This window comes from Megalops cyprinoides, chromosome 8, assembly GCF_013368585.1.
Source record: "Megalops cyprinoides isolate fMegCyp1 chromosome 8, fMegCyp1.pri, whole genome shotgun sequence".
NCBI lineage: Eukaryota > Metazoa > Chordata > Actinopteri > Elopiformes > Megalopidae > Megalops > Megalops cyprinoides.
In genome coordinates, this window is record NC_050590.1 from 31,698,741 (window position 1) to 31,712,282 (window position 13,542).

General features: G+C 42.8%; 1 protein-coding gene across 4 annotated transcripts in view; it reads right to left on the reverse strand.

Moving 5' to 3' along the window:
- Positions 1-880: 880 nt before the first annotated feature.
- brsk2a (BR serine/threonine kinase 2a) overlaps positions 881-13,542 on the reverse strand; it is a 188,200-nt gene continuing 175,538 nt past the window's right edge. For 2 of the 4 annotated variants that reach the window (XM_036535099.1, XM_036535097.1), the window contains exons 15-19: positions 13,369-13,417; positions 12,370-12,493; positions 11,143-11,323; positions 10,175-10,264; positions 881-1,252 (exon numbers count right to left, since the gene is read on the reverse strand). In XM_036535099.1, coding sequence (XP_036390992.1) covers positions 1,230-1,252; positions 10,175-10,264; positions 11,143-11,323; positions 12,370-12,493; positions 13,369-13,417 — 467 coding nt within the window. In that variant the 3' untranslated portion in view covers positions 881-1,229. Of the gene's footprint in view, positions 1,253-1,626; positions 1,809-7,567; positions 7,616-10,174; positions 10,265-11,142; positions 11,324-12,369; positions 12,494-13,368; positions 13,418-13,542 lie in introns of those variants that run through there. The other 2 variants (XM_036535100.1, XM_036535098.1) reach the window with 2 other exon arrangements.

The following is a 13,542-nucleotide window of genomic DNA, read 5'->3' on the forward strand; positions in this document are numbered from 1 at the left end:
GAACCCATCAGTGTTGCCGTGATACAAACACACAGAAAAGTAAATAAATAACATACAATCTCTGCTAACAGATGTCTTTTATATAAATAGCCACAACTTTATAAATTAAGAAAACAATAAAGAAATGAACAAAAAATGAATAAATAAGGAAGATACAAAAATATCCACATCTGTATTTAACACTTTCCCCTCCTAACCCTGCAGAAAATTTTCCAACTTAAGGTATTTATATGAACTTAAACAAACAAGCCCTGGAAGAATGAAGAAGAAAGGGAAAATAAATCTGGCTGTATGTAGCTAACACAATATGCTACAGGGGCAAATTACTTCATAAATTATTAAATAACAAAATACTGGAAAGAAAAAAGTTAGGGGGGCACCTGTGGCAACACAGTTTTCCAACTTGGCCCTACAGCTAAACATAGTTTCACAACTAGACATTTAATACATAAGAAACATATTCAGTCTGTACAACAGAATAAATCATTCATTTGTGTAACCTCTCCCCCTGTCTCTTCCACCCTGCCACAACCCAGCCCAACCTTGATACTCTTCTAACACCTTCATTTCTGAAATACGAATTCCAGTCCATTTGCAGCAGTGACACTGAGTCTAATAAATTAGTTTTTAACCCAGTTATTCACAGAGAAAGTCTACAGTAAAAAGAAAACAGTACAATCCAGCAAGGGTCCATGTGAAATGTCATCGCTCCAGAAACTTCTCCCTCTCCTGTCCTCCTCCTGTGTTGTCCAGGTTTTCTCTTCTTTTTGTGGTTTTGTGGTCATTCTGATATCCCAGAGTTTGTATGAATACGTGTGAGTGCGTGTGTGAGTGTGCTGTGTATGTGTATGCATATATGCGTATATGCGTGTGTGTGTGTGTGTGTGTGTGTGTGTGTGTGTGTGTGTGTGTGAGAAAGAGAGAGAGAGAGAGAGAGAGTCTGTGCATGTAATGGACATGTTTCTTAAGGCTTTTCTCTGGTTCCACAGGTTCGTCTCTACAGTGTGTCCTCCTTCCGTTGAAAATGGTGAGGAGACTGGGTGAGGAAGGGGCACCTTTTCAGGGAACAGTGTTAGGGGCATGAAGGGGTTGGAGGTGGGGTTATGCATGAGGATGAAGGGTCCGTTTCCTTGGTAACTTGCACACTTGCCTCGAAAAGTGCCCTCTGTCAACAAATGTCCATCTCGTAGTGCGTAGTGGGGGGCAGGACAGGGAGCAGGAGGCAGGGTTTAATAAGTTTTCTGGATGATGCCTGGTAGTAGAAACAAGTCAAGTCATCAAAAGATGAATGGAGGTGAAGACAAAAATATGGACAGAAAAATATTTTGGGTAAAAAAGTTGATTTTTTTGTGGAAGGGGGGCAGGGTAGAGATATACATGCCTACATGTACTACTTGTAAAATATTATGTTCAATAATATTTCTGTATGTACAGCCATTCCATCATACAAAAGTTTGTAGACAGTTTCCAAAGTAGTTTCGTATTTACAGCAAACTAATGACAACCACTAGCTTTCTACCTGTGGCAAGACTTGTACTGATTTGTGAATTGGTTCAATTGCTCTAATCTAGCATAACTCCTTTCTTAAGGTTGCTCCTGTGTCCCAACAGATACCACCACCTCTGCTTAGTCTCTGCCAGCCGGGCACTTTGAGTCGCCTCTAGAACCACAGTCATTAGCCTCGTGGTCATGTCCCCTGCTGTTTGCTGCGTGCTTGTTGGGCGTGCCAGGTGGGTGCAGAACCTGGCTGCTCTTCTCGTCTGAAAAAAGTTGTTTAATTACGTCAAAGAAGTTACTCAATGGGCTGCCTAGGTGCAGAAACGGGAAGAAAAGAAAGGGAGAGAGAAAGAACAAACAAACAAATGAACAATGGGGTTAACAGGAAGAGAAGAAGTGAGAGAGAGAGAGATAGATAGATAGACAGAGAGAGGGTGAGTGTAAACGAGAGACTCGGAGCCAGGATGTGGGGCCTCATCAGCTTGTGTGCTGAGATGTCATACACGCTGAGTGTTCAACAGGTGAACATTGTTCAACAGCTAAACTTCACCATATGGGTCTTCCCGTTTTTCTTTTGCTTTTAAATGGGTGGTGCAGTGAATAGCCAGCCTGTTCCATCAATATCATCAGATTACAAAGATTATATTTATCAGAGCAGGAAAATCAAAAAATATTACTAACCAAAACTTCAATCACCAACACAGGACAGAGTGTAACTACAAAAACTATAAGACTGTGAACTGGGATAGTTTTCCATATGGTGATGCCTTGGTATATCAACAGTATGGACTGACTGAACACTTAGTGGTGGGAGGACTTTGCATGGCTTCGGAGTCTCAGTTTTATCTGGCTTGGATAGAAGGGGATGGGAAAGAATGGAAAGGTCACATGGGAAGCTTGAAAGATGAACCCTGTCTTTTATTTTCTCATTCTGTCCCTCTCTCTCATTGCCACTACCCATCATGGCCAGCAGAGGGTGGCATAGTAAAAATTGCCCACACACACACACAAGCACACACACACTTGTGTGGACATCCAAACATGCATGGACGCGGTCACAAAAGTGTGTGCTCTTACACACAAACACATTCATACATACACACACAAGCTTTGACCGGTCCTGGGGGTCCCATCTTGAACAGGAAAATACCCTAAGGGTTGCAGGTCGCATCTACACTGCTTGGCCGGGAAACACTGGAACTTATCAATTTTTACATCAATTTTTACATCAAACATGAAGGAAAAGTCCACTTCATAACCACTGCAAAGCCTTGTCATAAAAATTCACTCTCAACTACAAGGCAAATTCTTTCTAGTTAATCTCTGTCAATGTCACCTTTTATAGGAGAGAACTTTTCACTTTTTACAAAATTTGACATAAATGTGTCCTTTTTTGAAACCGAGTGAATTTGATGGTGCCTCTAATGAAGTGGACTTTTCCTTCATGTTTGATGTAAAAATTGATTATTTTTTAGACAGTCTTTAATAAACAATGGCATACAAACATAGTCTGTTACATTCTCACCCTCTCTCCCTGTCCTTTTATATAAAAAAAACTGACTCATTTTTCTCTGATCTAATAATAGCTGAGTTTCTGAAGAAAAGGCTAGTTACATTTTTCCATTCAAAGGGTCTTTTCCATGGTTCCACAAGACTGAATTTAGAATGAAAGAGAAGAAAAAGCTCCATTATTGCAGTTTTTTTTGGTTTTGTTACCTTAAATTGTTTCAGGATTAAGTTCAAGTGACAAACAACTGTTGCCACAAGCAAAACAACAAAAGAAAACTCAATAAAGAGTCACACCAACAACAGTATCAATACTACCCCCTTGCAAATACTAATACCTGGCACTGACTGCCATAGAAATCTCAACCACCATCCTCATCCACGCACTCTTCTCTCTCATCTCGTGGAGGATCTGAGAACCAGGGCAGTGACCTTGAGACGAGATCACTTGTGATTCCCACCCTCTTCCCCGTGGTACTAACAGCTCATACATGTGTGAAACAGTGTCACATGTACAGTAAATCAGACTAAACTCTCCTCCTCTCTGCTTGACTATGCTCTCTAAAGCCACTGCACCTTGTAATGGACAGTTACTCCTGGAGTCCCACGGGCCTCCTCAACCTGATCCTTAACAGGAAGACCTGATGGCTGTCACCAACGCTGAAACATACTATCAGACATTCTCAGAGAGAATTCTCTTTAAGAGGCTGATGATAACCCTCTAATGGTTTATGTAATTGCACCTGCACATCTTTTGCTTTCTTGAAGGATGCTGGCAGAGTCAAAAGGCGGAAAGAGTCAAGAAGGAATTTTCCACTTGGGTAAATAGCAACTGGGGTATAAATCACACAAGTTGAAGTCAAGGGCAAAAAAATTTCTGTCACCGGTGCCCATTGCTGAAACTACCTGTATTGTAAATACTGTATACTCAGGTGGTAAATGCGTAAAAAAATCAATATTTATCCAGTCATGAACACACCTCTGTTGAGGACAAGCTGAAAGGGCGGAACATATGGTCCCTCAGAGGACTCGTACATCGCAGCCCATGAATTAAACATGCAGACCGTATAAAAACGAGCTAGTCAGCACCAACTTCTGCGATCCACAGCCACTTGCAAACAGCAGGGGAGAATGGACAAACTGCAAGGCACTGATGTTTATAGACTAATTGGCTGCATCTTAAGACATGCCCAACCGTGTATGTTGAGTCTCTGGGCCTGTTAGCAAAATGTTCAGCATGTGCATGAATGCATCACAGGAACTGCTCTGATTTATGGATCTTATGTCCCTCTTTATATCTAAAGGCCATAGTGTTCTGTGTGATTAAATGACAGGTTCCTTGGATTTAACTGAGTTAAAGTAATAGAAAGTTACTTATGAAACATCACCTAAGTATGTTAATGCCTGAACACTTCCACAATGACCAAATGTGCATTGAGAATTGTTGGCTTCTGACTCTAGAAGTGCTTAATTTGCCATGCTATGAATAACACAGACAGAGAGAGTAAATGTTCTGCTCAGGAATGTGACACACAGAGCACTTTAGGAATCTTATTTTTATAGTGATGATAGCACCAATGGGAAAGGGAGTGTCGTGAAGTGAATTACTGGAGAGATCTTCCATGTTTAGTAGCCAGGAGGGGTATAAGCCTTTGCCAAAATATGCTGTGCAGGTGCTCAGTTCTTGAACAACTGATTTCCGTTAGCAAAGATAGTTGGATGTCTTAATCAGTTTAAAATGGCAGCTGTGAGCACTAATCTTTATTACTAGATCTCTACCTTCTGAAATACTGTCCCAATAAACAGAATATCTATGGTATCCCTGTATCCCTGTGACCTCTCCCAGTACCACCTGAACAACAGCTTCCAGGAAAAGTACAATACCAAGACAAACTTCCACCAAAGTTAAACAGGATCAGACATCAGTATCTCATCATGGTTACTTAACTGTGCTCTCAACTCACAGGTTAAACTCCCCTGGTTGGGAACTACTATTTTATCTTTGAGAGATGTACTTAACCTTAATTAGTTCAGCAAATGTTCCAGCAGCGTAAATGGATAATATGGACTGAAATAAATGGTGTGAATACCAAAGGAAGCCATCCAAAGCTCCATAAGAGACCACTCAGAGCATGGAAGTAGTACAAATTACTGCCTGTGTGGCTGGCATGGTAACGGATGGACACCTGGTCCATATCGTGGGGTAACTAAACAGGGGGCTATGGAGGGCAGGTAAGCACTGTGTACTTGTGTGCACATACACAAGGCAGTGCGTTGCTTTGTTATATGGGTCCAAAGGGATTGATGGCAAAAAGGTGTCTGGGAAAGAAATCAACACAGCATGAAAATCAGAGGAAATCCCAATGCCCATAGTGGCTATAAATAAAGGATTGTGCAACGTTGGCTTAATTCACGACAGCACTGATGTTGTTGGATTGCAGTGGGGGATGAGGCCTTTTGAGGAGAGGTAATAGAACCTCAAAACACCAACCGGAAATTATTCTCTGCAGCTGCACTTTCCAAACAAACAAAACAATGCAAAAAAGGGAGTCCATTCAAGAAATAGTCCATAATGTTAGGTCTGAAGTGGCTTCCTTTTGCCCCAGTACAAATCTGCATTTCTTACCAGTGAGAGTTTATTTTCACTCCCACCTTCACTGTGCAATGGCACAAAGCTTGGATATCCCTTCAGACATAAAAGCTAAAACGTATTGATAATTGCTGATCCTTTTATTCTGCAGTTTCTGGTATTGTGCTGTAGCTTGTGTTTGTTAGGGTGTGAATGTGTTGTTGTAGGTCAATCTCATTAAATGGGGTATCTCTCATCTCTTGACTTACAGTAGGAAGGCTTTTTGGCCATCCTTATTGCTATTCCTATCTCCCTGTGCTGTGTGGACCTTCACTACTTCCTTCCTCTCTTGCTCTCCGATGTTCTTTGATTGCTCTTATTTCTCCATCTCTGACATCTCTGCACAACATTAGATGGCCACTCTAATGGAAAGAGGATGGTGACATGGACAAGTCAACAAACATGACAAAAACTAGTAAACCACCATCATTGCCTGTGGGGGGAATGAAATCTAAGAAATGAATTTGTCTCTTACATGGGAGTCAGAGGGAGGGAGATTCTATAGGGATTACTAATCACTTGGCTGGAGTGGCTGACGGTAGCCAATCCCCACTCAGCATCTGCCAGAACACCTACAGTCGCTCCAGACAAAAGGATCACTGGGGTTGGGACTCTGCTGAGCACTCGCTGCTGTGATGTAACCAGCATGCGTGGTCACAGTTGGGTCACATGACGGCAGTACTGCCCACCACTCAGCCCCCTATACATCTGAAAACACCACAGTACCTGACAAGAGCCAGCCCTCTCTCCTCTCCCTTTTACTGCACCCTGTACGTTACCCCTTATGGTGGTTTTACTGGGCTCTGTGCAGGTATGCTAATGCACAAATTTGTATTTTCATCACCTAATGGTGGAAATGATCGGGCGTAGTAGTGTGATGTAGTCTTTTTATGCAAAATCATATTTTTCTTATAGCCATTCGTTTTCCTCACTTCAGGTTTTCTGTCATTTGGAATGGTTGGCCCTGTGCTTTTCTCCAAACATGTGTGGGGTGGACAGAGGAGGTAAAGGCAAGAGAGCAATTTCAACCTGCTCTATTGCTCTCTCGCATTTACACACACCAAGCAAAAACTAATGGTCCGAGTAGTTAAACTTTCTTTCCACACTTACACAAAATACAGTCATCTAAACAATGTGGTGAAGGTGTTAAGAAATCTCTCCCATCTCGCTGGCCACAAGGTTTTGAAAAAAAAAATTACTAGCATTCCTACATTATCTGGTCATGGTTCTCATTAATGCTTGTTTACTATTTTCAAATGGTCTCATTTATGCCTTCCTTGATATTCTTAGCTTTAAAATACCAAAATTTGCAAACAGCAGTTGCTGTACGTGCACATTACATGACATAATATATGAATTGCACAGTAATAAGGGAAAAGAAAATGCCTAAGAGACTTACAGTAGATTGTATTTATGTGACTTTGCACACTGCAAACTGCAAGAATCACTTCATGCAAATTATGCATAAACAGTCCATATCCAGTCAGTAAACATGCAAACAGTAACATAATGTGGGCATCACAGTGAAGAAAACTATTCTTTCAGCTTGCAGTGTGAGTGGGGTGGTGTACATTATTTCCAGAATACTGCTTTGTGGTTCTGAATTTGTGAGGGGTCTGTTCTAGTGACCTGTTGGTCCAGGTGGTCCAAGCACCAATTCTAGTGATGTTCCTGAAGACCCAAGTATCCAGTGGTTGCAAGGTCCATGCAATGTGTGTGAGAATGGCTTTGTTCAAGTGCATGAGAGTATGTGTGTATAAGAATTAGTTTGTGTGTGTGTGTGTGTGTGTGTGTGTGTGTGTGTGTGTCTGTTTATGTGCATGTACATGCATACCAATGTATGACTACAGTACATTGAGCAGTGAGGAGTGACAGAACAGCACTACTCCACAGAGTAGTGAGGACCCTATAGTGCACTGGTTGAAAGATTCTTACCACCCTTGGAAAGCTTGACAGTTGAAGGTTCCGAACAGTGTTTGGGGTCTAGAGTTAAAGGGGGATAAATGTTACAACATCTCCCTGTTACTTTTAAGTGCCTGCTGTCAAAATATAACACACATCCACTCAAGGCATGGATCAAAAGACAGACTGTGGCTTTTCTGCTGGCTTTTTACCCTGTCTCTCTACATAGAGTGAAAGCAGTCTACAGCTGTGGGCCAGCATGGTCTGGGATTGCGTGGAACTACTGTCTTGTCATCAGCAAACCACTCCCTTTACAAGCTGGCTTCCTCACAAAGAAAGAGGTGTTGTTCCCTGCCATGGCTGAAGATAACTGGAGGAGCGGAAGGGATATTTCTTATTCATCTACTTAATCCATTGTACATTTGAACCAAGGAAAAGAAGAGGCTGCTAACCTGCAATGCAGTGTTCCAAATCCTTCTGCAAAAAATTACAACATTCCTACTAATGCCAGAAAAGTGAGCTATTACAAGATGCCACTTCAACTTCCTATCCAACATATGCTAGTGTAAGGTGGAGGACTGTGCTGGGCCACCAGAGGGCATTGTGCTGTTGTATTAGTTGCATTGTGCAGCTGTTTGGCACACATCTTGTGTCCCCTTGTTCTCTGCTGTGCCCTCTATGCTCAGTAAAAGGGAGAAGCTGGAGATGACTGCTGCAAGGCAAACTCTGCATACCACAACAAACAACTGCTGTTAACCACTCAAAGCAACTCTATACCCTTTTCTTTTATTAGGATCCTAATAAATATAAACTTGTAACACAATGCAAAGTCCTTGATATGACCAGTGGGTTTTAACAGGAAGGAATTTCAGTGTATACACCTATTAGGTCAACAACATAAGGTCAATCCAACATACCTGATCTTGCTCTTTCTCTCTTCCAACTCCCCCCCCACTTACATACACACACACACACACACACACACACATACACACACAAGCACACGCCCACAATTTTGACTTCCCTCTATGCAAGGTCCAACCTGACTGCTATGATAGATCATTTCATGGGCCCACTGGTGTGAAGAATTGAAGGACAGCCAGGCTAACGAAGGTTCTGCAGGATTCAAACTGAAGTGCTTGCATGCACTATCATGACCTGAGGAATGGGCCACTGGCCCATCACCTTCACCATACGGTTTGGTTAGCTTTTCAAATTCACGCCCTACGTTGGTATGGCAGCAGTGGGTGAAAAGCAAGATGGTATGAAGTGATGAGTGTGGGACAGAGAGTGGGGGGGGGGGGGGGGGGGGGGGGCATAGGGACTCCACAGTTTGTAGAGACTTGATGACACATCAATATGAGGAGGGGGGGGTCTACCTGGTGCTTAAATATTCCTGATACAAGTTCCCATCTACTTGTGATGTGCATGTCCTGTTGACATCAAGATTAAAGGAATGATCAATTAAGCTTGATTAAAGCATTAAATGTGGCATGAAACTGATGCCAGAAAAGGATGATGATCAAACAGTTACACTGATAGAACCTCCCTATGACACTTTGAACAATGTTTCACTGATGGGTTACTTGCAATTGCAATTTTAACATTTATACTGTGGTCATGCCCTTTATCGCCAGCAGGGGGAGCTGATATCAGGATGTTCACCAGGAAGACAAACACAGACACAGTGCTAAACCAACATGGGGGTGGGGGGGGGGGGGGGTCTCTTTTTCTTTTCTTCAGTTTTGCCCTGCAGGTTCACAATACAGACAGCCCAGATGTTTACCACTTGCTTATGTGAAGTGGGAAATTGAAGGAAAATTCTTTCTAAAAAGGTCTGGCCTGGGGTGGTCTCTTTTTCTTTTCTTCACTTATGCCCTGCAGGTTCACGATACAGACAGCCCAGATGTTTACCACTTGCTTATGTGAAGTGGGAAATTGAAGGAAAATTCTTTTCTAAAAGGGTCTGGCCTCTCTGGTATCTCTCTTCTCAAAGTGTTAGGAAAACCTGGCCACTTAAAGGCAGAGAAGTCCTGAAGTCAGGTAGGGAACTGCTGCAGACCACCACGAGAGCAGTCCAGGTGGGACACAGGTTTAACTCACTGCCATCTAAACCCAATGTAATCACCACAGCAAAGGCACGGTTCTAACCCTTTGCAGGCATTACTGCTATGGAAAGGAGTGGCTTGAGGAGGCCATAATTTTTGGCTTTTTCCTAAGCTGTACCCCTCAGCATGGCAATGTAGGTGTTTGTCCGTATGTCCATGGCTTCTGTCCTTCCCAATAAAACAGCAAAGTCTGTTTTCAGGACATTATATCTCAGCTACCGCTCTCCTTTAGAGACACGCACAGACACCCTCAGTGCAATGCTTTTTAAAGATTATATTTTTTTTCCATCCAATGATGGTCCTGGGCCCGTGTGACAGTGCTACCGACAGGTCACTTAAAGGACCCATGATGCGTGTGGGAGACAGTGGGAGGTGAGGGGAGCCCTGGAAAGAGAGCGTCCCCTCTCTGTAGGAAGTCGGTGGTGCCGTGCTGTGTGGAGCGGAACGCTGTGCCATGGTGAAGTGTGGGACATGCATGCAGAGAATGCAGTGTCAGAAAGCGGAGGAGAGCTGCGACAGCTGGGCTACTCACCAGAGAGCTGCTGGACTCCGGGCTGGTCATGTGTGCTTAACAACTGTGCCTGAATTGTCTCCACCACCCGCTTAAAGCGTCGGCTAGGTCCTGTGACAGGAAGACACAGAGGGACACAATTAATGGACACATCAGCACGGACACAATGAAAGGGTGCATAAGCAAGCACTCAAATGAAGGGAGCACACACTATGCAGAAATAATTCTTTTGTTGTTTACAACTATTCACTACACCTGACTATAACTATGCTGATACTGTGAATGGCTTCTGGTATTGTTGCGAGGTACACTAAATATTTTGAACTTATTCATTTGCAATGTTTTATTGTGCTTTTCTCTTGGTGGGTTGTAAAATAATACTTGATTACAATATTGTGAATCAGTTATGAGCCCTAAAGTGGAAAATTATTAAGCTTCGCTCAAAATACAACAGTGTACCACCATCCTACACTGGCTTCCTTACATTCTAGGATGCCATATGCAAGGGAAAGGGGAAAGTATGGGGACACTGTGAAAATACTGGGCATTAAAGCCTATTATTAAAGCCTATCACCAGCTTCCAGGCCCAGATTAGCACGAGGTTGTACCTGAACTGCTAGGACAAAGTGAAAGAGCAACCAAAAGATAAAAGAGACAGAGAAGTTCTAACATAGGTGAAGCAGCAGATGGGCACAGGTGGGCTCACAGCACAGGCACATGTAGTGTATCGTCTCTGCTGTATTGACATTCAAGGCCCAGCAGGTTTAAAATCCCCCATGATTACTGTAGAATCAATTCTCTTTCAATAAGCACCTGCTGTGCATGTCTTTTAAAAGACCAAGTGGGAGTGGAGGGGCAAATGACCAAGAAATTGTACACTGCTTCTCTCTCTCTTTCTCTCTGCTTTTCATTGCTTCTCTCTGATTAGTTGAGGCAAGGTAGTGGGTGATGTCAGAGTGAAGTGGGGTGGGGGGCTCTCCCATGGTTACCTGAAAGAAGTGTGAAGGTGACCGAGTATATGCCATTCTCTTTTTGTGCGGCAGTGCTCTCAGTGTAGGTGATGTCCACTTGGAACTTGACGGGCTTCTGAAACACTGTGGGCCCAGCGGTGGACTTGTACTCAGCCCGGAAACTCGTCTGTGAGATCACACTGTGGCTGAGGCTCGGGATCTGATGGGGAGGAAGGGGTGGGGGTGGAGGTGAGACACATTTTACCCAATGTCAGGATGTATCCCTTGAAGGGGGAGTGCTCTATTGTGGCTGTGGCATAAGAAATGACATAACCAAAACAAAATAACATTGAGAGCTGTTTGGATACACATGCTTCAGTTGAACGAGTGAACATCAATTTCTTTGCCATTGCCTAGCCATTAATTAAAGGGCCTAAAGCTTTATTTTTATTTTTTTTAAAAAAAACCTTCATGATACTTGACTGTCACCAGAAGGTTTTCAGACCAATTTCAGTTATCAAAAAAAATCAGATGACATTTTCGGTCTCTGGGGAGAAGAAATCCTATGACTAATATGTCAGCTCACTTCCAGTTGTCATCACCTCTCAGTTTGTGACAGAGAGATGGAGCTGCTCAGCACCACAGTATGAGGCGAGACAACGGCTCCGTTGAATCAGATGTCAAAAATCTGACTCAGTCCCCGCTCCTGAGGCTCTAACATCACATCCCTGGGGGCAAGCATGTTGCCTTGGGGGCGGGGCTAGGGACTTATCTAACAATGACCTATCCATTCACAATTCCTTAATAGACACTGAGGCAAAGCAGAAGGTTACAAGTTAAAAATAAAAAAAACATCCGAGCCATGAGAACTACTTCTCACAACTCGCTGAGCAACTTCACTGATGCAATGCTTATGCTACTGCTAACATTGCCCCTGGCCAAGCAATTCTTCAATAAGTGACATTCAAAGGAGCACATCTATATGCTAATGATCAGTGCTCTGTGTTGATTCTATTGACCTAGAATGAAAGTGGTAGTCAAAAGGAAAATGGAAAGCCCGCAGACTAGCAGTTTACTGAATTGTTACATAAATCAGAACTGCCTTAATGCACAGGAAAACACAACCTTGCGGCAAAGCCAATCAACATGCTAGTTATAATTCCCGCCCCCAGTCAGACAACATGTATGAGAGCAATATGCTTACATAGACAACGATTCACAACAGTAATTTCACACCAAAACAGATCTGCAGATGCAAACACTCACTGAAAGAAAGGCGTGCACAATGTCTGCTTTAATGGAACTCAGTGGCTTGTCCTTGATGACCACAAAGATTTGTTCCTCTTTCTCCAAGTTGATAAAATTACCAAACCAGGATTTTTTGGCAAGTCTACAAGCAATAAAAAAGCAAAGAAGATACAGATTACGTTAGACTTCCAGTTAGGTCCCATTTGAATCCAACAAGTTCATAATTTTCACATAAAGAAATGCAAATACAGAACACAAAGTACAATTTTCTTTGTACTTTCTTTCTTGTATGCTGTTTTCCCCTTTTTCACCCAATTGTTGGAAGTGGCCTATAATTCATAATTGAAAGGTACAGCCAAACCACTTTTCCCCCCTGAGTTGCCTGTTCTCTTAATGCATGCAGAGGGAAAGTGACTTAAAAAAGTTATCAAGAATACCAAAAGTTGCACCTTAGAGGGTCTGGGTGTGCCAGATTGTGTGTGATCTTCACTGCAGCTGCACTGCAGTGGGGAAAGTCTCAGCACAAAGCTTGGGGCTCAGAGTTGTCCCAGCTCATCTGGACTAGTAGGCAGTGCACTCTGTGCTCTGCATGCACTCTCCTAAAAGTGATGACATCATACAGGTTCCCCATAGCAAGTCAACTGCACTGAGACGTGGCCTTGGATCCCAAACAAGATCCAAGTGAAGCTACCCAGAAATAAGATACTGAAATATTCATGAAGGCCAAATCTCTGACAACACCCTCATCAAGAGAGAGCTGTTACCCTAATGCCTGGTGCTGTAACTGGCGATGAATGTTAATTAATTGGGAAGAAGCATGCACCCAGGCCTAGGCTATTATAGCATCACTATGCACATAAAGTGAATGTCATTCACTTTTAATTAGATTCATATTTAAGTGCTCATCTAAAGGTGAAGTCATGCAGTTGTGATGAGACTTAGATCCAATGGGTTCAACAACATTGTGGTTAGGGTCATGCTTACTCTATCGATAAAAAAGTAGGATGAGTTACTCACTCAGGGGAAGACTCTGGGGTGAGACTGGACATCTCCTCTTGTGTGGGAACTGCAAAAGCAGGCACATGGATTAAACCACCAGAGGTCACAAACATCATAGTATTAAGCCACAAGCTGTCATACATTCTCATGAACATATTCAATGTCTCATTGATCCTCATTTATAATTGAGGC